The sequence below is a fragment of the Morchella importuna genome (assembly GCF_003444635.1).
Source record: "Morchella importuna strain M04M26 chromosome Unknown Morimp01GS021, whole genome shotgun sequence".
Classification (NCBI taxonomy): domain Eukaryota; kingdom Fungi; phylum Ascomycota; class Pezizomycetes; order Pezizales; family Morchellaceae; genus Morchella; species Morchella importuna.
In genome coordinates, this window is record NW_025763418.1 from 547,910 (window position 1) to 570,210 (window position 22,301).

At 51.5% G+C, this 22,301-nt stretch overlaps 6 protein-coding genes across 6 annotated transcripts; 5 read left to right on the plus strand and 1 right to left on the minus strand.

Annotated features, from left to right (window-relative positions):
• Positions 1–1,283: 1,283 nt before the first annotated feature.
• LAJ45_06983 (uncharacterized protein) lies at positions 1,284–3,583 on the plus strand (the record flags this gene model as incomplete). Its single annotated transcript, XM_046116543.1, has 5 exons — positions 1,284–1,398; positions 1,525–1,541; positions 1,704–1,814; positions 1,878–2,585; positions 2,633–3,583. 5 exons carry the CDS (start codon positions 1,284–1,286, stop codon positions 3,581–3,583), a joined length of 1,902 nt encoding a protein of 633 aa, XP_045970312.1.
• A 1,590-nt stretch (positions 3,584–5,173) lies between these two features.
• On the plus strand, positions 5,174–5,692 carry LAJ45_06984 (uncharacterized protein; the record flags this gene model as incomplete). The annotated part of the gene is made up of 2 exons (XM_046116544.1): positions 5,174–5,505; positions 5,593–5,692. 2 exons carry the CDS (start codon positions 5,174–5,176, stop codon positions 5,690–5,692), a joined length of 432 nt encoding a protein of 143 aa, XP_045970313.1.
• A 266-nt stretch (positions 5,693–5,958) lies between these two features.
• On the plus strand, positions 5,959–8,835 carry LAJ45_06985 (uncharacterized protein; the record flags this gene model as incomplete). The annotated part of the gene is made up of 4 exons (XM_046116545.1): positions 5,959–6,390; positions 6,481–7,294; positions 7,359–8,598; positions 8,676–8,835. 4 exons carry the CDS (start codon positions 5,959–5,961, stop codon positions 8,833–8,835), a joined length of 2,646 nt encoding a protein of 881 aa, XP_045970314.1.
• A 6,193-nt stretch (positions 8,836–15,028) lies between these two features.
• Positions 15,029–15,334, plus strand: LAJ45_06986 (uncharacterized protein; the record flags this gene model as incomplete). The annotated part of the gene is made up of 2 exons (XM_046116546.1): positions 15,029–15,061; positions 15,116–15,334. 2 exons carry the CDS (start codon positions 15,029–15,031, stop codon positions 15,332–15,334), a joined length of 252 nt encoding a protein of 83 aa, XP_045970315.1.
• A 2,091-nt stretch (positions 15,335–17,425) lies between these two features.
• LAJ45_06987 (uncharacterized protein) lies at positions 17,426–17,951 on the minus strand (the record flags this gene model as incomplete). Its single annotated transcript, XM_046116547.1, has 6 exons — positions 17,426–17,430; positions 17,488–17,576; positions 17,642–17,690; positions 17,744–17,757; positions 17,836–17,841; positions 17,905–17,951. 6 exons carry the CDS (start codon positions 17,949–17,951, stop codon positions 17,426–17,428), a joined length of 210 nt encoding a protein of 69 aa, XP_045970316.1.
• Positions 17,952–18,642: 691 nt separating this feature from the next.
• LAJ45_06988 (uncharacterized protein) lies at positions 18,643–21,845 on the plus strand (the record flags this gene model as incomplete). The annotated part of the gene is made up of 3 exons (XM_046116548.1): positions 18,643–18,762; positions 19,022–21,626; positions 21,679–21,845. 3 exons carry the CDS (start codon positions 18,643–18,645, stop codon positions 21,843–21,845), a joined length of 2,892 nt encoding a protein of 963 aa, XP_045970317.1.
• Positions 21,846–22,301: the final 456 nt, after the last annotated feature.

The window sequence follows — 22,301 nt, forward strand, 5'->3', positions numbered from 1 at the left end:
TGTTGTTAAAGATGGTAGAGATGGGATGGAGAGGAAGAAGAGGAAGACGGACTGATATCGTGAAAAGAAAAATAGCCCACTGGCGGTAAAAAAGGTCTTGGTAACCTCCCGGGGTTAGGGTTGAACCCTGTCTGGCTCTCGCCGCCGAGCCGTTTTCTCTCACCACTTGTTTGTCTCACGCGCCCTCCTTCCCTTCTTTTTTTTTTTCTCTCCCAAGAACGTTTATTCGTACTACTCGCGTACCATTACTGGCGAGCATCGGTCATATTGGCGTTCGAGAGAAAACAAACGGGAAAGGGGGTTCTCTTTAGGCTCCTGGACTTTGTGGAAGGCATGTTGCACTGGTTGTCCGTGTTTCGGCTCTTTGGCGGGGGGGGGACGAGTGGGCTCTTTGAGCCTGCTCTCTCTCTCTTCCGGGAGTCGAATTTGGATAATCGGTCTCCGATGTAATCCGATATATCATAACCTTGTATATAGCAATAGAATGGGTTGTTACCGATGGGATGGATTCTGTCAGCGGCTACAGGGGACAAAGGAGAAGGGCAAGAATGCTTCCTTACATGTACATATCTAGAGTAGACGCCCGGAGATAATATTACCAGCGTCAATGCAATAGAAGAATTCTGGAACCAGCGTTATTTCTTTTCTTTTCTTCTTCCCTTCAGGTGCAGATGTGCCTGTTCTGTAAATATTCACCTGCGTGGTAGTTTTGTGCCTGACTACGACTGGATGGAGTATGGCGAGATAGCTCGAGAGAGAGACGATCGTTATTTCCCTTTTAACCCTCTTGATCTTCTTTTAGAAACCTGTCTATCTTTTCCTCAGTCAGTCAGTCTGTCTGTCAGTGCACCTTTTCTTTCTTTCTTTCTCCCTGCTGCTGCTGCACTTAGACGCCCCCCCCCCCCCCCCCCCCCCCTTCCAAGACAAAACACCCTAGATCCTGACCAGATCTTGACCAGAATCAACATCTTCAACAAACAACCCCCCCCCCCCCCAGTAGGTACAGTCTAAACATCACCTTCCACCCCCCCCCCCACCACCACCAACACCACCGCAACCACCACCACCCAAATCGACAAACAACTTGTTCATCCGAGATACTCGACCTCACTCACTCATTTGACTCGAACCTAGCACTAATCCGCCCTTTACCTCCGGCGCAGCCAGGAACAAAAAAGAGAGAAAAAACCCCTAACTTCGGCGCTTCCAGCTTCCCCCAGCACCCCCGAGCTGCTGCCACCTCAGGTACAAACAACCACCACAAGGAGGGGGAGGACAGAAGCATGTCTTCAATCATCAACAAGCGGCAGCAAGCCCGGAACGAGCGTATCCTCCAGGACCTGCTCAAGTCGGCACCGGGCAATGACCGCTGTGCGGATTGCGGGACACAGAACCCAGGTTGGTGCTACTGTTACTTGCTTTACTGCTTACTGCTTACTGCTTACTGCTTGCTTTCTTGCTGCCTCTGCCTCTGACGCAAATATGGAGATTAAAGTGCTGACCGGGTATTTTGTGCCAATGTAGCATGGGCGAGTTGGAGTGTAAATAGCCCTTCCCCATCCTTCACCCCCACCCCCCACCACAACCTTCTCCGGTGAACCTGGATCCTCGCAGCTATATGGGAGCTACATATAGCTAGAGTACAGGTCGCTGCCGTCACCATCTCCGCCATAGCTGCTAACGTTCCGTCATGATTGCTACAGCTAGGTATCTTCCTGTGCATACGATGCGCGTCACTACACCGGAAACTCGGGACACACATCTCGAAAGTAAAGTCCATCTCAATGGACTCATGGACCAGCGACCAGATCGATGTACCGCACTCCACCCCTCCCCCTCTCCAGCCCTCCCCCACAGCTCCAGACTAACCTCTACAGAACATGCGCGCGAACGGAAACGCCAAATCCAACCTCTACTACAACCCCGACCCCTCCAAGCACCCAGCCCCCATCAGCAACGAAGACTCCGTCGGTGTCCTCGAGCGCTACATCCGCAACAAATACGAGTACCAGCTCTTCCGCGGCGGCCCCTCAGAACAAGCGTCATCCACCTCCTCTAACTCCTCCAACGCATCCTCCTCCTTCGGAGCCTCCGTCGGCGGCGGCGGCGGGCTCTCCCTCCCCTCCTCATCATCCAGCAACGCCTCTTTCCAGTCGCAGCGCCCCGCGCCCCAACAGAAACAACGCTCCGTCTCCGGCGGCCTCACCTCCCGCCTCGGCGTCTTCCGCTCCACCTCCCCCTCCCAGAAGAAGGTCACACAGGTCCTGGGCGCCACACCATATGGCGACTCCGCTCCCCCGCCCGTCCAGTTCCCGCACGGAATGGTGCAGGCCCCGCCAGCCATCAAGTACGAGGACCAGCTTAAGACGCTGCAGGAAATGGGCTTCAAGGACGACAAGCAGATACTACAGGTGCTCGTGCTCACCGACGGCAACGTCGCCGAGAGTGTCGAGCACCTCACCCGCCTCAACAACGCAAAGACACCGGGCCTCGCCCCCGCGGCAGCCGCCAAGAAGCCCGGGAGTCCGAACCCCTTCGAGGCGCTGGACCGCGAGCTCCCGCCACTACCCCCCGGTGCGACAGAGGTCGCGGCATATCAAGAGGGCTCACCCCAACAATCTACTCCTCGCAGCCAAGCACGCCCGCGATACAGCAGCCGCAGCCACAGTCGGCGCCGCCGACGTCGTACGGCGCGGGCGCGGACTCGTGGTTCCAGGCCCCGGTGCCGGTGCCTGCGCCGATACAGATGCAGGCGACGGGGTGGCAGCAGGGGCAGTACCAGGTTAGCACGCACTCGACGGGGCCGCAGCAGAGTCCCACGAATCCGTACTATAGCCAGAACGGGAACGGGACCATGTATGCGGCGCCGCAGGCTGTCGCCGGGTATAACCCGTTTGTAACGAACTCGGCGCCGCCGACAATGAATAACCCGTACCAGCATCAGGCCCCACAGCAGCAGCAGCAGATGCTAATACAGCAGCAGCAGCAATTCCTCCAACAGCAACAATTCACCCAGCAGCAAGCCGCACTCCAGCAGCAGCAGCAACAACAGCAGCAGCAAGCCGCACTCCAAGCCCAACAACAGCAACAACTCGCAGCCCAACAACAAGCCGCCCACCAACTCCAACTCCAACAGCAACAATACCTACAGTCCCAACTCGCCCCGCAAGCGCCCCTCTGGGCCTCCCAGCCACAGCCCCTCTCCCCACAGCCAAACCCATACCAATCACAGCTCCTCCAGCAGCGCACAGGCGGCGTCGACAAGTCCGCCATCCTCGCGCTCTTCAACTATCCCCACCTCGCGCCGCAGCCAAGCGCGAACCCCGTGCCCCTGCCGCTGGCGGAGAATAAGCCGCCGCCGACAGCGATGGAGAGGAGCATGTCGGCGCCCAGTGCGGGGAGCAATAATCCGTTCTTGCCGCAGGCGCAGCAACAGCAGGTGCAGCAGCAGCAGCAGGTGAATGGCGGGCAGAAGGGGGGGATGCAGGGCGGGCATAGGAGTCAGGAGAGTGTGGACTTTGGGGCGTGGCAGAGTGGGAGGCATAGTCCGGATGCGTTTGCGAGTTTGAGCTTTGGGCAGTAGTGGGGGTTTCCTGGCTTTTTTGTTTTTGTTTTTCTTTTTTCTTTTGTGGGGTTTGCAATGCATATGGGAGACGTGGAGGGTGGGGTGGGGTGGGAAAGGGAGATGGGCGGGATGGATGGGGCGGGATGGGAGGGATGGGAGGGCCAATTGGGGGGGGACTTTATTGGGTATATTTTCTTTCTGTTTTTTTTTTAAAAAAACCCGATATTCTATCTTTTTATTTTTTTTTCTATACTATTTTTTACTACTTTTTTATATTCTTCCTATATTCTTTTATAGCCGGCGATGGTGGGGACGATTGTGAATCTTTCTCTTTCTCTTTCTTTTCTCTTATTATTTACACCTTTTATATTGGACTCGATGGACGTTTATTTTCTTGTGTTTGTCGCGTGTGTGTATGGGTGTATGTGGCTAAATTGCAGCTGGTCGTGTGTGGGTGTTTTGATTGTGAGTGTTTAATTCCGAGAGGCAGACTAGTGGAGGGGAGGGGAGGGTGGAAGGAAAGGATTGTATTTAAAGAATAGTAGTAGTGAGTGATATGTAGTAAAAAGGTACTTGTGGAAAGATAAAGGAAGAGGGCCCGGGGATGGGCAAGGGGAGGCGGGGAAGTGGGGGAGTAGTAGCATAGTGTAGCTAGTAGTTATAGTAGTTATAGCATAGTTCTAGTGATCTAGTGCATATCAATTGGGTCAGTTGCAATTGGGAGGGTATCGGTATTGATACTATGTGAGTGTTTCTTTTCGAAAAGGTTGTGAGAAGTGTAAAGGGGTGAAATGATACCCGTGCAGGTCTTTTTCTTCTTCTCGTGGAGTGTCAGAAATCGGGGGTAAAACTGATGCCGCATTCCGCTTTTATAACAAAATTGCCAAAAACAGCGAGCGGTAGACGTTTTGGAGCGAGCCAGGAGAAGAAAAGCTCAGGCTCGATAAAGCAAAACAAAGCCCGAATGATTATGTGTATTGATGATGGTAAAAGAGAAAAAAGGGGTACTAGAACGGGAGTAAATAAGCAAGTAGAGACAAGTCCATATAGCTAATGATGACACCGCAGTCCCTGTGACTATAGCACCGACTCGATGCATCACTCTCGTCTTCCTTCATTCGATCGAGCTATTCAAGCATTAAGAGCAATTGAGTAGAGCCTCTAGACCCCAGACAGACAGTAGTTAAGCCTGAGAATGTGTGAGCGTGGGCTGGCGTCGATGGTGCCTGTGTGGCTTTTCAGGGGTTGGCCATTTGACAATGAACACAGCTGTTTCCTGGCGCAATAAAAATACTGACCCCCTCCAGAAAGAAAAGAAAGAAAAAACCACATGTAGTGTAGCCTTGCTAACAGATCTTGTTCAAATAATAGAAACAACAGATCTCTCATACAAACTCAATCCCCCTAATATAAGGGGGGGGGGGGGACGGTTTAACATTGACGGTTCATCGATATATCACTCGGCCAGTACCACACCTACCCCTGCAATCATTGACACCACCACCACCACCGCCAAGCCCCAATTTTCCTCCCCACCACCATCACCATCACCACCACCACCACCTCCCACCTCCCCCCCCCACCACACACAGCACAACACAGCACACAATGTCGACCCCCTCGACCTACATCACCCTCGCGCAGCAGCGCCTCCCCCCACTGCTGCACCGCTTCTTCGCACAGCACCCACCCGGCAGCAACCACGCCGCCATCTTCCGGCACACCAAGTCGGCCGTGACGGGCAAATGGCACAACCCGAAATACTCGCTGCGGCGGCAGAAGGAGCTCGTCAAGGCCGCGCAGGAGTGCGGCGTCGAGGAGCTGCTCCCCGAGACGGTCAAGGGCACGGCGGCGAGGGCGGTCAGGGCGGAGGTCGGGCCCAGGTTGAAGAGGATGTTGACGCCGAAGGGGAAGGGGTGGGAGAGGGCGTTGAGGGCGAAGTATGTTTCTTTTTTTGTTTCTTTCTGCTTGCTGTTTTTGGCTTTTGGGGAGAGGGAGGGGTGCTAATGGGGTGTGTGGACGGGCAGGCTCGAGGTCAGGAAGAAGGCGATGGAGGGGATGCCGAAGCTTATCGACAAATGGAGGAAGTTGGGGCACGGGAGGGGGTGGAAGGAGTGGCCGAGGTAGAGGGGGAAGGGGGAATGTGGAATGGACGAGGGGGGAGAGGGGGGGAGAGGTCTTTTTCTCTGTTTGCTGTATATACAGGGCTGTATATATTATATCTCTATCTCTATCTCTACAATTGCAATTGCGGTTACAATTCGCAGTTTTCGGTTCTCGGCCAGTGCTTGCCTTGTGAGATCTCAACTGCACACAGCACTCGAATATATATAGTCTACAGTGAGAATTGTGATGTTGTCGATGCCCGCTCTGGCGCTTTATGTAAAAATTGCATGTGCGGCTCTGTCTCGGGTGGCACAGACACAGACACAACCTCTGCTCTGAACATCAACATCACCAACATCAACATCAACATCAACATCACACAGCACCCCCACAGACAGACAATACAGACACAGAATACAGACACAATACAGACACAGAATACAGACACAGACATCTCTCCAGCTCCACACAGCCATGGACGCCCTCACCTCACCCCCCCCACCCCCGCCGCCCCCCCAACAGACACCGACGCCATCCCCCCCCCACCATCCACCATCCCACGCCCCCACCGCCCCCCGACGTGCCCCCCCCACCACCAATCGACCTCGCGCCACCCCCTCCACCCCCAAAGACAGCCCCCAAAGCAGCCCCCTCCCGCGGACCCTCAGCATCGAAGAGATCCTCAAAAGAAGAAAGAGGCCGACGAGGCCGCGAAACGAGTACCTCCCCTCCCCTCCCCTCCCCTCCCCCTCATCCCCTTTCCCACCCCCAACCTCCCTTTTCACTAGCTAACAAAAGAATCCAACCAGCCAAAATTCCTGACAAAGGCCCAACGCGAGGCCCTCGCCCTCGAGAAGCGCCAGAAGGAGGTCGACGAGCAGCGGAAACGCGCCGCCGCCGCCGCACGACAGCCTGAGCCCACCAACCGCGACCGCGACCGCCGTGGTGCGCCACAGCAGCAGCAACAACATCCTCAGAATGGGTATCGTGGCGGCGGCGGCGGCGGTGGAGGAGGCAGTGGGGGTGGGCCACCCACGGGGCCGAAAGCACTACGAGACCGCGAGCCGCCGACAGGGCCTGCCGCAATGCGCGGGAACCGCAGCGGCGGTGGCGGTGGTGGGAATATGGGACCACCGCCGCCGCCATCAGCAGGAGGGGCAGCGGGAGCAGGAGACAAGGACAAGAAGCGGAGCGTGGCCGAGCACGCCGAGGCGGCCGAGATCCGGCGACGGTACATGGGCGCGGACCCGGACAGCACGTCGTCGACCAAGAAGAAGCGGCGCAAGACGAGCGAGCGCAAGTTTACGTTTGAGTGGGGGGCCGAGGAGGACACGAGTCCCGACTACAACCCGCTGTATGCGAACCGGGCCGAGGCGCACTTCTTTGGGCGGGGCCGGCTGGGCGGGTTTGCGGAAACGGAGGCGCCGACGCAGGGGTATGCGAAGGCGCTTGAGGCGCGCGGCGAGGACGAGAAGCGGCGGGCGCGGGAGATTATGGAGATGGAGAGGAGGAAGAGGGAGGGTGCAAACTGGGTGGATAAGCATTGGAGCGAGAAGCCGCTGGAGATGATGAAGGAGAGGGATTGGAGGATCTTTAAGGAGGACTTCAATATTGCGACGAGAGGTATGTGTATATTTTTATCATTGGCTCTATATATGGCTTTTTTCATAACTAACGGCTACTATAGGCGGCGCAATCCCAAACCCCATGCGCTCATGGTCCGAATCCAACCTCCCCAAGCGCCTCCTCGAGATCGTGTCGGACGTAGGCTACAAAGACCCCTCCGCCATCCAACGTGCCGCCATCCCCATCGCGCTGCAAAACCGCGACCTCATCGGTGTCGCCGTCACCGGGTCCGGTAAAACCGCCTCCTTCATCCTCCCGCTCCTCGTGTACATCTCCGAACTCCCCTCGCTCGACGACTTCACCAAGAACGACGGCCCCTACTCCATCGTGCTCGCCCCCACGCGCGAACTCGCGCAACAAATCGAGTCCGAAGCCAAAAAGTTCGCCACCCCGCTCGGCTTCACCTGCGTGTCCATCGTCGGCGGCCACACCATCGAAGAACAAGCCTACAACCTGCGCGACGGCGCCGAAATCATCATCGCCACCCCAGGCCGCCTGGTCGACTGCCTCGAGCGGCGCCTCCTGGTGCTCTCGCAGTGCTGCTACGTCATCATGGACGAGGCCGACCGCATGATCGACATGGGCTTCGAGGAGTCCGTCAACAAGATCCTCGACGCCCTGCCCGTGCACAACATCAAGCCCGACACCGAGGACGCCGAGAACCCCATCCTCATGTCCAAGCACCTCGGCGGCAAGGACCGCTTCAGACAGACAATGATGTACACCGCCACCATGCCGCCCGCCATCGAGCGCATCGCGCGGAAGTACCTCCGCCGCCCCGCCATCGTCACAATCGGCAACGCCGGCGAGGCAGTCGACACCGTCGAGCAGCGCGTCGAGTTCATCCCCGGCGAAGACCGCCGCAAGAAGCGTCTCTCGGAGATCCTCTCTTCGCGAGAGTTCGCAGCGCCGATTATCGTCTTCGTCAACATCAAGCGCAACTGCGACGCCGTCGCCAAGGACCTGAAGCACATCGGCTGGCGCGCCGTCACGCTGCACGGGTCCAAGTCGCAGGACCAGCGAGAGCAGGCGCTGATGCAGCTGCGCAGCAACCAGGCCGACGTGCTGGTCGCGACGGACCTGGCGGGGAGAGGTATCGACGTGCCTGATGTGTCGCTGGTGATTAACTTTAATATGGCGACGAGCATCGAGCAGTACACGCATCGTATTGGGCGCACGGGGCGTGCGGGGAAGAGCGGTGTTGCGATTACGTTTCTGGGCGGCGAGGATGCGGAGGTGCTGTATGAGCTGAAGCAGATGCTGATGAAGAGTGCGATTAGTAGGGTGCCGGAGGAGCTGAGGTATATTTCTCCCCCTTTTTTTTTCTTTTTCTTTCTTTCTTGTTTTTGTTCTGGGCTAATGGGGGTGGGGGTGATAGGAAGCATGAAGCAGCGCAGAGCAAGCCAACGCGCGGCGCGGGGAGGGGGAAGGCGTCGAGTCGCGGGGAAGACGGCGACGGCGGTGGTGGGTCTGGGGGCGGTGGTGGCGGTGGTGGCGGTGGTGGGGTGCTGCAGGTGCCGGTGGGGAGGTGGAATTAGAGCTGGGACTTGCTTGGGGTTGGTTAGTTGTTAACTTGTTAACTAGCTACATAGCCTTTTTTTTTATGCTAGAGTGCGGAAGACTTTTTAGCCATTACTGAGTTTTGATATGGGATGTGGTGCGGTTGTTTGTGATTTGGATGTGGATGTGGGTTTGTGTGCGGTGAATGGACCGGAGTGGAAGGATGGGGTGGATGTGATGTGTGGTTGCGGTAACTGGGAAGCGGTGGTAGTAGAGACGCTGGACGGGCGAGGTAAGTAGTAGAATGTGAGCCAGTTTGCAGCGTAGAGTTATGGTCGTGGTCGTGGTTATGGTCGTGTTAATCTCAGTAATCAAAGACATAATAAAAAAAACATGCATCTTCAATCATGCACTCTCCATCATGAGGGATCACTCGGTCGATATTAGCACCCCATCAATTGCATGCCCATCCTCGTATTTATCCACTACCAACGCCCAATATCAATACCACCAACACAACTTCTATCAGCGCAACTACTACTCCCCATACGCGTCGAGTAACCAAGCACCCTTGTAAAAAGTCCCCTTTTCACTTCACCGCGGCCGGGGAGGGAGTTATAAACACCCCCCCGCCTTCGTCCACTAACCCTATCTACCCTTACCACCTCAAGATCACGCTACAGTTCCATCTAGCCTTGGTATACTGCCACCCACAGTTCTCTCTCCTTCTACCCCCTCCTCCTCCTTCCTCTAACTCCTCCAATGACATCCTCAGCTCTAACAGTAAGAAAAAAAAGAGAGAGAGAGAAGAAAGGAAAAGAAAAAAGAAACAGTGAAAAAAAGAGGGCCCCGGTTTTCAGAGGCCAGAGTTCCCCATCCAGGAGGAATCGAGCTCGAGGCGTCCGTTCTTCTTGCTGTCAATCACCGATTATACAGAGTCCCCAAACAGTGGTACTTTTCAGCGTCGAATGCTACGACTGACTGATAAAGGCTAGCTTCCTAACCACTGATAACTAACAGCAGTATCGATCAATTATCTATTGGTATGTATCCACAAAAAGAAAATGGTTTTTACCTATGTGAAACCGATTCGTTGCCCACCATTAGGCTTGCCACCCTGTAATCTTCCAGAGAAAAGCAGAGTATCGATCTACCTATATGCGTACATCAATTGATCCTATAGGAACTAGTCTGGTACCGACCTAGGCCATCTGAGGGGCTCCCGTCCGGCGTAGCTATCCAGAGGATGCAAACTGCAAATTCTAACCACGAGCAGCCGCGACAAACTTTCTAATCCAAAGATAAGTGTTTCCCGTTCGATCCATCAGGAAGTAAAACTTGGGATATCGTATTCCGTAGGTCTGAGACGATGTCCATATAATGCATAGCTACCAGTCACAACTTAAGTAAGTAGTACATTAGCTTCATCCTTTCATCTACTGCAACCACCCTCACGCTCATGCCCAAAATATATACTTCAAAAGATCAGTCCTGCACGCACTGATATTCACGAAGAATAATTAATTTCTGACAGTGGCGCTGGGAATCGACATGTCCGTTGCGAACAGCTAGCTAGCAATGTCTCATCCCCTATAGTAAGTTTGACGACCAACCGGCCTCCCCCTCCGCTAATTGCAAGAAAGCGGCGTGCTCATGACCGACATGTAGCTCGTCCAGAAGACCTATCCCAGAAGACTTATTCCAGAGAGAGAGGGGGGGGGGATGGTCTCGGTTGCCTGGTTAGGATTCTCTGCCTGCTGCTCTACAGTTAAAGGCCCGGTAGTTCCCTAGCCTAGTACATGCGTAGTTAGAGTCGGCAGACATCATATTTCCCGGGCCCCAGCCAGGGACTGAGGAGATACCGTGAGTTTGCACACACCAAACCTCTCTATCTTCCTACAGGCCTACCGGCCCGCTCCCGCCGGGCCTAGGGGCTTTCAAAATACAGTTTCAGCTGTGCCGAGTTTGACCTACTCACCCCCCCCCCCCCTTCCGGTCCGTGCCCATCATTTCGAGTAGCAGCGTAGAAAGACGCCCATGGTCCTAGTTATCTCCTCCTACGCATCAGCCGGATACTGATAACTAATCAGTACAAACAGACACTTTAATTACTCGTAGCTAGGCGGAAACAAGGGAACAATTAGTAAAATCCAGCCCAAACCAGCTCTGTAAGATGCTCTTTGAGATGAAAGCTCGGTTCTTATGCGGGAGCCAGATTTTTTTCTTTCCTACATGTATTTAGTGGTTTAGGAGCGGGGGTTAAGTTTGCGAAGACTGTGCCCCAGGTACCGGTGCTGAAGTTCAGGTTGTCCATTCGCCGTAACTGTCAATGATCGACCGGGAGGGTACCAACAGTGCACGAATCCGGGCGCCGCGTATTGGGACGTCGCAATTGACATACCTATGGCCAAGGCTTTCGATCCCGTGGCCGTTATTTGTGCTCCCCGATTATGGTGTCTCTCTTTATTTTCCTTCCTTTTTAGCGGCTATGTCCAAAGACCGGACAATCTGGAGTAGCTGTCACCCGGGGCCCGGCTGCAGGAAAGTATCTTTGAGCCGCTGCAGGGCGATAAATCTGTACATAGTTGAAATGGCCATCGTCGCTCTGAATGTCTCAAGTATGGCTTGCGGAGACCTTTGAAGGAGGTGATGTGGTAGGTCTGTCTATCTGGACCGGCACCAAAACATGCAGACAAACTCAGACCTTGGTGCAGCCCCCCCCCCAAAAAAAAAAATCTGTGTTTCACTACAATGTAGTTCTGCGTTCTGTTTGTTCTCTCAATAGCCAACGACGAAACCCCGCTTGACTTTCCAGAAATCACAAAATACTGGAATTTAGTTATCCTGAAGTTCGAGACGATGGTTGCAGCTGTCAATGATCGAGCTGGAGGATAAATTACAGGATTTTATTCTTGGCCGCCATTGATTGGACCCCAACCCATTGCGGTAGCGGCCCAGTTAGATGCGCCCTCGCTTTCATTATTTCTAGAGGCTGCACAAACCTGCCAAACTGGCAAGTCCCGTCTGGCAGGCGAAGTATAATTCGAATAAGTCCAAACCGCTATTAGGGGTACCTGACCAGACCACTTTATAACCACGTTTCATTAGAACCTTAAAAAGGAACTAGATCTTTTTGCCTACCCGCGTCATCCGCTGAATATTGACCGGCCGAAGGACCTAAGAAGAGGACCACCTCTTTAGGCCAGCCCAAACACTAGCTGCCGCCGCACTGCCGCATCCATACTCCGGCGGGCCATGCGATGATGGCCGCGGCAAGCGCATCAGAAATAGCTGCTCCCGAGCAAAGAGAGTTGCGTCTCGCGAGCAGTGCGGAGGGTCGGGAAGAGCTATAGATACAGCTATTGAAACTACGTGAAAATCCCAAACTGCAGCTACTAGCGCACAGGAGACTTTTGCGACAATTTTGATGTGCATATTAGTTCATCCCTATTTCCAGGTTACCGCAATGCCCGTAATTTTGATCTAGTCTAGACAGTAATATGTCGGTGTACTCCCTCCGGCCGGACCAGACTGTTGTTGACAGGTGCGGAGTGCGCGGCGGGCCCAGAGAGATTAATTTTCCAGGATCGGGCGCTGTCTAACAAAGCTTAAAAGTTTGATTCACCGAAACAGTGCACGTGTCTCACAGAGTCTAGCCCAGTCAAAATGTATATGTTTGTATGTACCTTCATCGGCCGACTCAGTCCAAATCATAGTAAAATACCGAGCTTCGCTGGCCTACACGTACTGGTGTAAATATAGCTCGAGTCAGCTCATTGGACGCCCGACCTATGGAGAGATGGCTCTCTACCCTATCCCAGGGCTTCTATCCAACTCTAGATATGTATCAGGTTTCCGCCTTGGTTTCCGCCTTGAACCTCTTTCCTTTAGAGCTAGCTCTAACTTTACATGGCACCAATTCCTCCGGAGCCCAGTAACGGATCAATTCAAAGCCAGCGATATCCCACATGATGTACTCCAAATTCCCGTCGACCGCTTCACCCGTTGCTTATAGGCAAAGGACCTCTACTGGCTTCTTAGAAACCAAATACCCACCGGGAAGACCCGTTACCGAGTGACAGCTCATGACTACAAACCGTCAAACCACATAATCGTAACATCTCCGCCCGCCTCATTTTATTCTTAGGCGGAATACTCACATATAAACCACTCCGCAGTTACCCCGTCCCTTGAAAGAAACTGCCCTATGCAGGCCCGCTCTGCGATCCGCGCGAAAAGTGCAAGAAACGTATATGATTATTCAGGCTATGATTCCTTCGCGCCCCCTCCTCTCTTCCGGGAGGGAGAGGAGAGTGAGTGAGCGGACTGTGCTTTCCAGTGACGTCGTCGGGTGCGGGTTTCATGACACTCGCAGGTGCTCGGAAGAATCACCACCCTAGCAAGAAAACGTAGAACCCCGGCTATAATATCGTTTCACCTCTATGTGTTTCGCCGGTCAGATCTTCATGAATAATTCAGTGGAATGTTATTTTTTTGCGGAGAAGTTATGCAGTGGGTGGTGGAGTAGAGTAGACGTCTGACCCACCCGCATGGTGCGCAACGCAAAGACCATACCATACCCGGTCGAATCTTTTGTCGCTTGGGGTACTCTGGTTGATCAATGGTGTAATGAGCTTCTGCATATCTCTCGGCGCGTGGGTAGTTAATGGGTTGAGTAGAGCAGCAGACTTCGCAATTGAACCAAAGAGAGACTGTAGAGTTGCCTTTACTAGTATTCCGGATTAACTAATCATCCGGTAGTACAGTGGTTGTACCCAATCCCATGATGTTGGTGGTGGGGATGACTGAACTAGACTGACGACTGACTACTACTGCCACTTCACCATTCTGCAGCAAACAATAGGACTCTAGTGGGGTACCAGTATTAGATCGTCGAGTAGATAGATAGAGAGGGTTCATCTCATGTATTCCCGGGTATGGCTCAGTCTCACGGTCGAGTCCAGTGGGGTCGGTAGAATATCCTATCAGTGATCGACTGCGCTTGTTTTTTCATAAACAATCACTCGACGTGGATCCCCAAAAGAGCCTGAATAACCTACATACGTGACATCTCCCCCTCATCGCAGTATACTTCACCCCAGATTGTAAGAATGTTTCGTTTCCCCTAGCCTTACCCCACTCTTCAGACATGTCATGTATATGCAATTAATGGGGTTCCTTATCTATGACCGGACCGTCTATGTGGCTCTCAATGAATCCAGCCACACCCTCCCATGCATGGCCGCAGATATGGCCACGTATATGTAGAGTACTCAGAATAGAGTAGATGCTATGCGGGCGCATAGAGTCGTCTGCAGTCCCAGGATAAGGACCTTCTAGATTTCTGCGCTGGATTTTCGATTCACATACAAAAGTGTTCGCGTGCCTCATACTCAGGTTAGGCTTTTTAACCTAGTGTTTGAGGATATGCAGGGCAAACCAATTTACGAGGAATGATAACCCTTGCCCTTGTTTCTGCAAAGGTTATCATTGCGTCGCAGACTCGCAGTCTGGAATGGAATTCCAATGTTTGGATAGTAGATAGGAAATCAAGATGGATAACAAAGGACCGTTGGCCGCGGTGCTCTTTGTGAGAATTCACAATGATATTCGTGAATTGATATATGTGTGAGCGCCGAACAAAGGGAAGTCAAAAAAAAAAAAAAGTCACTACATGTAATATTATGACTCTAATATTGAAAACAGAATAGGCGGCTTGCAGGCAGGATAGAATTGGGCGAATCTCCCACCAAGTGACCAACCGAACAGTTCTCGGGAGGCAACTGGCGCATGTAGGTATGTATTTTGAAATTGACACCGAGTGGAAGGTTATTTATCAAGATGAGATTCGCGATCACCGAAGCGACTGCTTTCCCCAGGAGATGACCAGTAGATAAACGATATGAACCACCCTTCAGGAGATACGATTTCTTTCAGATGATAGGTACCATACGTCCACAAATGTACGCACCCGATATCATGATTTAAAGTAGGCTGTTAACAGCGTCGCGCGCCTTTACTCAATGCGAGTATCCGAGGGACGGACGACGGGGCATATGGGCGAGCACAGATTGGTTATCTGGTCCGCCCTCTTTCCGAAACGGGTGCTTTCGGAGTTCTCTCAGTAAGAAATGAACTTTTAAAAAGAAAGGGGTGGGCGCGCCTCAAGTCATATATTAGGAATTGCTAGAGTAGATATCAAGATCCGAGGTCGTGGTACGGAGTGAAGGCATGTCTCTGCCAGAAGAGAGCAAGTATTGTAAGGTTGTGAGCAGGAGAAGCAGTATCCGAGATATTTTTGGCGCTGACGTTGAACAGTTGAACCCTCATTCGGCTGTTAGAGATAAGGGACGAGGATACGGGCAGATAAAGGAACAAAGCTTGGACTTCTCATGCAGGCAACAATCGCCAGCTGATATCAGGATCGTGATTCGGCCCGCGGTTACATTCAAGACGCAATTTAATATTTATTATTCTTCCAACCGACTGCTTCTGGAACGCTTTTTTGAAGGACTCCCTGCTTCCTCATCCGTTTGATTCCACCAAGGATTGTGCCTTATTCATCCGAGTTATAGCTCAAGGGCCGACCGGCCGAACCGATTTACCGAGTTCTCGGGAATTCCAGATAAACCCGGACTATAACTATCTTGGACAACAGTGCCGACGTTTTAATCGTTTTAATCGCTAGAAATGTAATACCAAACCGATAGAAACTTAGTTTCACATGATTATTGCTTAGTTTCCTTGGTTTCTGCAAACACCCGTTCCCCGCGTGAATAACGCCTCATCGGAATCCGTTATTAGTTTTACTTGGGAGTTTAGGACATCCTGAAACACAGTGGGGATGATGGGACTACTAGCTCCATGCGGAGCATACACGGCCTAGAGATGCAGCTCAAAGTGGAGGATGTGATTCGATGTTGATTTTATCGACACTTTCGCCGCTTGTTGTCGATGGTGACATGTAAAACTGAGCTCCATACGGCAATCCGTTTGGTTCGCTTTGAGCTTTGTGAGAAAGAAGCACGGGACGGCTGTTGATGTAGTCTCAATCGCAATTGACTGATGGGTTTATTCACTGGGCACCCGCGGCGCGGTCCAAATCAAGCTCAGTCAGTACCGGTAAGTCGAAGACAGCTGTTTCTGCTCCTGCTCACAGGACCGCATATCATAAGAAGTGGTTGGCCGTCTGATCTCCCCTAGCCTAGAAACCATGTATCGGTGGTTGCTTCAGGTAGTAGTCACCTCCAACGGGCTAATCGTGTATCCTCGTTAATTGAGGAGACAAAAAAAAATGACTAGCTAACCTACCTGACTGGGGCCTCTGCCGTGGTCAATAATAATTGTGGCATTGCTGTTGTTAGTTAGGTAGCAGCGGGCAGTGGATCGATCACATTTACGACGTACCTACAGGTAAGTATTTATTCCACTGGCCGTGGGCGCCTCGATATCTCCAAGGGGGTGCTCATAGATCGCTGGTAACATGCTGTGAATCATAATACAAAAGCACATAGTACTGCAAGTGTGTTGGAAGCGTGAGTAATCTTGTGCAATTTGCGGGGGAGAGAGGGATGGATCATGGATACCTATGAATGTTTTTATTATTATTATTCTTTGAGGAAGCCTTCTCCGAATGTCTAATTTGACGAACTTAAGCGGCCAAGTGTTGTTTACGATATGGGGAGGTAAATGTCATCATCAGTCAAACCAATGTCATGGTTATCGCCGCGGAAGCAAGAAGCCCGGGGAAGCCCAGACAAGCAAAAAGCACATCATAAGTTTCCGGAGAGGAGAGTGCAGTTGTCCCAAAGGGGGGGGGGGGGTAGAAGTAACATTGAAGATTAGATGATCTGATAAATGATGTGTGAGACTGAGCGAAATTTGGACGTTTTAAACTCTCCAGGATAGTTAGGCTTAAACTTTCGGATAACGGGCTATGGATTCTTTTACTTTTTTCGTTTGTTCTCCCCACAGAAAGAGCACAAGACCATAGTTGATCCCACGTTTTTTGAGGTATGTACTTACCTCAAGTCACACTGGCCAATCATAGAGGCCCTGATGCGTTCACTATGCTAGGGGTGATGAATTGCCCTTTCTGCCTCCTCCGCCTTCGAGCAAACGTAAATCTCGCTCCTAGGACCTGGGCTACATGACATTGTAACTATGATTTTTTGTGTCTGAAACAGGCCCGCATGTAGCGAGGAACCTGCAGGAATAAGCCGAACGTGGAAGGATCCTCAGGACTCGGGTTTCAGTCTCGCTTGAGGGACTTGCAGAATGTAGGACTCTTAGGGCATACGGTTCTTGGAATTTTTGCGAGGGATGGATTGGATGGCACTCTTTTGCTGGTCAGTGATGTGATGGGGGGCGGCGGCTCTTATCGAGGTTATCTTTAGACCCCAGGAAGTACCGACGCACCCTGGATGCACACCGACAGCAGCATGATGCTACTGCAATGTACAAACCATGTACCACCGCTCAATCGAGAGTCGAAACAGATAGCTTGTACATGTCCATATTTCTGGTAGCTACAGCCTACAGCCTTCACAGAACGGATATCTCTTCATCACACACGGGGTGTGGATATGGATACGGATGGCGTCCAACTACGTGATTGAAGCAGGTGAATTACCCTGCTTTCCCTAAGACACTGGCTTTTCCGGAGAGGGGAATACTCGTTTGGACCATACCTGACGCGGCTAGTTTGTTAAGCTGCGACGCAATATGCCAGTTGACGCTCACCATCTGGGAATCTCCGACTAGGTAGGTCTGGTCTGGTCTGGTAGCAGCAAGTGGTGGCAGGATTTGGGAGAGAGAAGGGCACAGTCTCTCTCTCTTTCGTACTCTGCTTGTTTATGTGTGGGCGCCGGATATTGTCGTTGGAGAAGAAGGTCTTGGGACCGTTAGTAGTGGTCTTGGGGTTTCTTTTATCTCTGAGTGGGTTACCTATGACTCTATGACTGCCAGATACAAAACCGTCCTGTGCAGCCATCCAATACAGCTGTAGCTATCTGTATGTTTATGTAGTGGCAGTGTACGGTGCTCTAGATACATTTCAGCCAGGTCCTCTCCCACAAGAAGCACACGTAACAGTTGGATAGAGCTACTTGTAGATACATAGACAGCAGAGAGGCCTGACCCCAAGGGCGGACATTTTGTGGGGAGGCCTATCTAGAGTGTGTTGCCTTCGCGGGTGGACCTTGGCGGCTTCCCTATCTATCTACTCGTTCACTATCGTCCTTTAGTGATTCACCTCTCTCAACTCCTCCTCTCCTCTCCTCACACCTTTTGTCCGCTGCCTCCCCCCCCCCTCCCCTTCGAAAGTATTGTCTCCTCTTCCACCACCACCTCCTTCACTTAAACTTACATATTCTTTTTCTTTCCATCTACATCTCCTCACATCTATTATCTCATTCACTCGCACAATACCGCCTTCGAACCGTCTCGGTTATCAATACATACATATCGTCCTGAGCTAGCTAGCTCTCGTTCTCTTGTTCCCATCGCTCACAGGGTTTCTCGTTCAACACACCCTTCTTCTCAATACACACTCTACTCGTTAGACCATATTGTGTCTATCCATTCACTTACCCAGGGCATTTCTGTTTAGAACAACATCTTTTGGCTCGCGCGTCTTCTACTGTTAGCTAGCATAGTCTCCCCCCATACACTTGATAGGACTGTCGCTCGACCGTCGTATGTATGACACATAAAGGCAACACCACCATTTCAACATTTGCCACAGCATCGCTAGCCCGGTAGCAGCTTTGGAAATATTTACTCTCTCCCTTCAAACATCGTCTCGAATCTAGGCTCGAAACACCAGCCCCGAGCTTTTTGTAGCCATGGCTTCTCGATCATCTGCTGGAGGAGGACCAGCGGAGAACACACAAGTTGGAAATTACAGAATAGGTGCAGAAATTGGTAGAGGATCATTCGCAGTTGTGTTTAAGGGACACAATACGGTATGTTTTCTTGGTGTTTTCTGTTTTACTTTTTTGGTGCTCTTCTCGATACCCTGCAATGCACCTTGACGATGGTGAAGAGCTGTCGCTACCCTCGATGGTAGTGCTTCGCTGGCCATCCTCATCCTATTCGTGAAACTCTCATTCGAAAATAAACTTTGCGGCTCCGCTCGCTTTGGACCCGTTTAAAACTCGTGCTTTTTCACGATGCATTTATATGATTGGTTCACACGGCTAATGTTTGCTTTCTGATACACAGAAAAATAAGTCTATCGCCGCTATCAAAGTCGTTCAGAGAGCCAAGCTCAATCGAAAGCTCCTCGAGAATCTTGAATCAGAAATTCAAATTCTCAAGAAGCTAAACCATCCCCACATTGTAGCTCTCACAGACTGCAAGAAAACTGACAAGTACATCCATCTCATCATGGAATATTGCTCTGTTGGTGATCTTTCGCATATCATCAAGAAGAGAGAGCGTTTAGATCTCATACACCCCTGCTTAGAAGGCCTAATGCATGATTATCCGCCCGTCCCGGGAAGCGGACTCCACGAGGTTGTTGTAAGACATTTCTTAAAGCAACTGGCGAGCGCGCTCGAGTACTTGAGGAAGGATGGTCTGGTTCATCGGGACGTGAAACCCCAGAATCTCTTATTAGATCCACCACCAGGCTGGGACGGACATGTCCCCGAAAACCCTTTTCCCTTGGAAGGATCGCGTGCTCTTGTTGGTCTCCCATCATTACCCATCTTGAAGCTCGCGGATTTTGGATTCGCGAGAGTTCTGCCTGCCACTTCCATGGCAGAAACTCTTTGCGGATCTCCACTCTATATGGCACCAGAAATCCTCCGATACGAGAAGTACGACGCCACTGCGGATCTTTGGTCTGTCGGAACAGTTCTTTATGAAATGATCGCGGGAAGACCGCCTTTCCGTGCCCCCAACCACGTCGATTTGCTCAGGAAGATCGAGGCTCGAAATGATAAAATCGATTTCCCTAGAGAATGTATTGCAAGTGATGATATTCGAGGGTTGGTACGCAGTTTATTGAAGAGGAACCCACTTGAGAGGATGTCATTTCAAGAGTTTTTTGATCACCCTGTGGTTCGAGGTGAAATCCCTGGTGCTGCTGTAAATGCACCAGCACCCTTAGTATCAGAGGTGGTAGTAAGACCCAGAAGTAGCTTGGCTGCTATCAGAACCGAAGCAATGCCAATGAGGAGAAGCCCGTCACTGCGAACACCGCGTGACGAGAGGGCACTTGGAGCCGACCGAGAAGGAACAGGAAGAAGTGCGCCGGATCATCACTACATTCCACCGTCTCCAAGGGCTAGGACAGCTGTAGAGTCATCCGCCTTGCCTTTTGCAACCCTTAGCCCATCCGGGGCCTCACCACGGTTGGTTGAGCGAAGGCTCACTACTCAAGTTCCTTCCGCTGGACCATCATCACCAGCTTTTGAACGACCACAGTCTCGCCCCTCGCTTACGAATCATGCAACTGCACCAGCTAGGCAAGGGTGGAATTCAGGTAGAGATACCGGTGCTGTACCTATGGAGAGGGTTCACAGCAGAGGCACAGATCCATCACCTGGTAGCTCACTATTGGTGCAAAGAGGTGAACGAGTTGAACGAATTGAGCGAGGAGAACCAGCAAGAGACAGGCACTCTCAGCGCTCCCCAAGTGGTAGAGATATGCGACCAGTTGAAGAAGAGCATGGAGAGAAGGAGGACTACGTTTTCATCGACAAACAATATGTACAGGTTAACTCTTTTGCCGATGAGATTGCAACCAGGGGAGCTGGTCGAACTACACCATCACCCTCATCAAGCGCTCTGTCACGTAGAATCCCCTCGAGAGCTATTGCGGTGACCAATCGACGCCCTGAAGTTCAATCTCACTCCAAGGGGTCCTATGATCGGCGCTATGGATCTTCGCCGGGGAGGTCAACACTAGCAAAGGCATTAGAAATCGCCAACGCCCGTCTTTTTGGCGTCAGTGTTTCGCCACCAAGTCAGAGCCCGCCAAACATGCAATCAGGATATCCACCGCAACCCAACCCCGGAAGTATGGTTATGCTCAGCAATGCTGGTGGTCTCGCGGAAGATGATATGATGGCTATTCAAACTATTGAAGATGCTGCGAGTAGGAGTGATGTTGTATACAACTTTGCAGAAGTTAAATGGGCACAGTTGGTGCCATCGGCTCCTTCGGCACCTCGTGGACTTGGATTGCTACCTTCATCGGGAAGTGCTGGAGATTTAGTGTTTGGAGGTGAATCGTCTCCGGGAAGCAGCGACATGCATCTAACTCCAGATGCAGTTGTCCAACTCGCCGAAGAGGCATTGGTCTTGTACGTGAAGGCACTTGGATTGCTGTCAAAGGCTATGGAATTTGCAAGCAATTGGTGGTCTACATCAAACTCACGACCTGGATCGATGAGCCCAGCTGCTCAAATGGCTAGCGCTCGAATCAACAATGTTGTTCAATGGGTTCGAGAGCGATTCAACGAAGTTTTGGAAAAGGCTGAGTTTGTTCGTATCAAATTGATGAACGCACAGAAGGAGTTACCGAGAAGTCATCCAAGTCACCCAAGAAACAACCCAGATAACGATGACATGGGTGCGGGTACCGAGAATGTAGCAGTTACTCCTGGAGTGACTGCTGAGAAATTGATGTATGACCGCGCTCTCGAGATGAGCAATGCGGCAGCTGTCAATGAATTGATCGGAGAGGATCTCAACGGGTGTGAGGTGGCTTATGTCACTTCAATTCGGATGCTGGAAGCTGTTTTGGAAAGAGATTCCAGTGAGAATGAGGCGGATGGCGGGCAGATGGAGGAGGAGGATAGGCGAATCGTGGAAAAGTGTGAGTATTTTCTTTCCTTAGTTTACTATAAGCCAGTTCTAACTCTTTGTAGACATGGAAGGCATTCGTGTCAGACTTGGTTGTTTGAAGAAGAAGTCTGCAATGATTATGTCAAAACGATCTTCTGGAATTCAGTCCATCCACTCCAACCACGGCTCTCCGCATCTACCCTCCATGTCTCCGGTCATGGGTTTGGGGATGGGGATGTCTCCGAAATAATCCCCAGAGTCGAGATTATTACTTTTATCCTTACGTTTACCTCTCATAAATATTCAGAGATTGTGAGCGAGTAGTTGGCTATAAGCTGTCGACCACAAGTTTATTCTTATTTTCTCCTTTCGTCTTCCTTTCATTCTTTCTATTGTGTTTGTTTTCAAGGGTCTGGGTTTCATTTCAAGCAACACTCTTTCGAGCTGGTACCGTTTTCACTTTCCGGAGGCTCTCGGAAAGATGTGGTTTGTGCTTCTATGGCGTTTTGTCTTTTACACTTCTTTTCTTCAAGGGTACCGCATACTAGGAGCAAGCAGCGGGCGATTCTCAACCGAGAAATTTTTAGTGTGGCAGACTTATTTTTGATTCAAACCTATTCTGTTAAATTTCTTTTGAAATGTTTTTTTCTTATATTCTACTAGTCAGGTCACTGCGGGAAGGGTACGGGGCGGTTTTGAATTACTT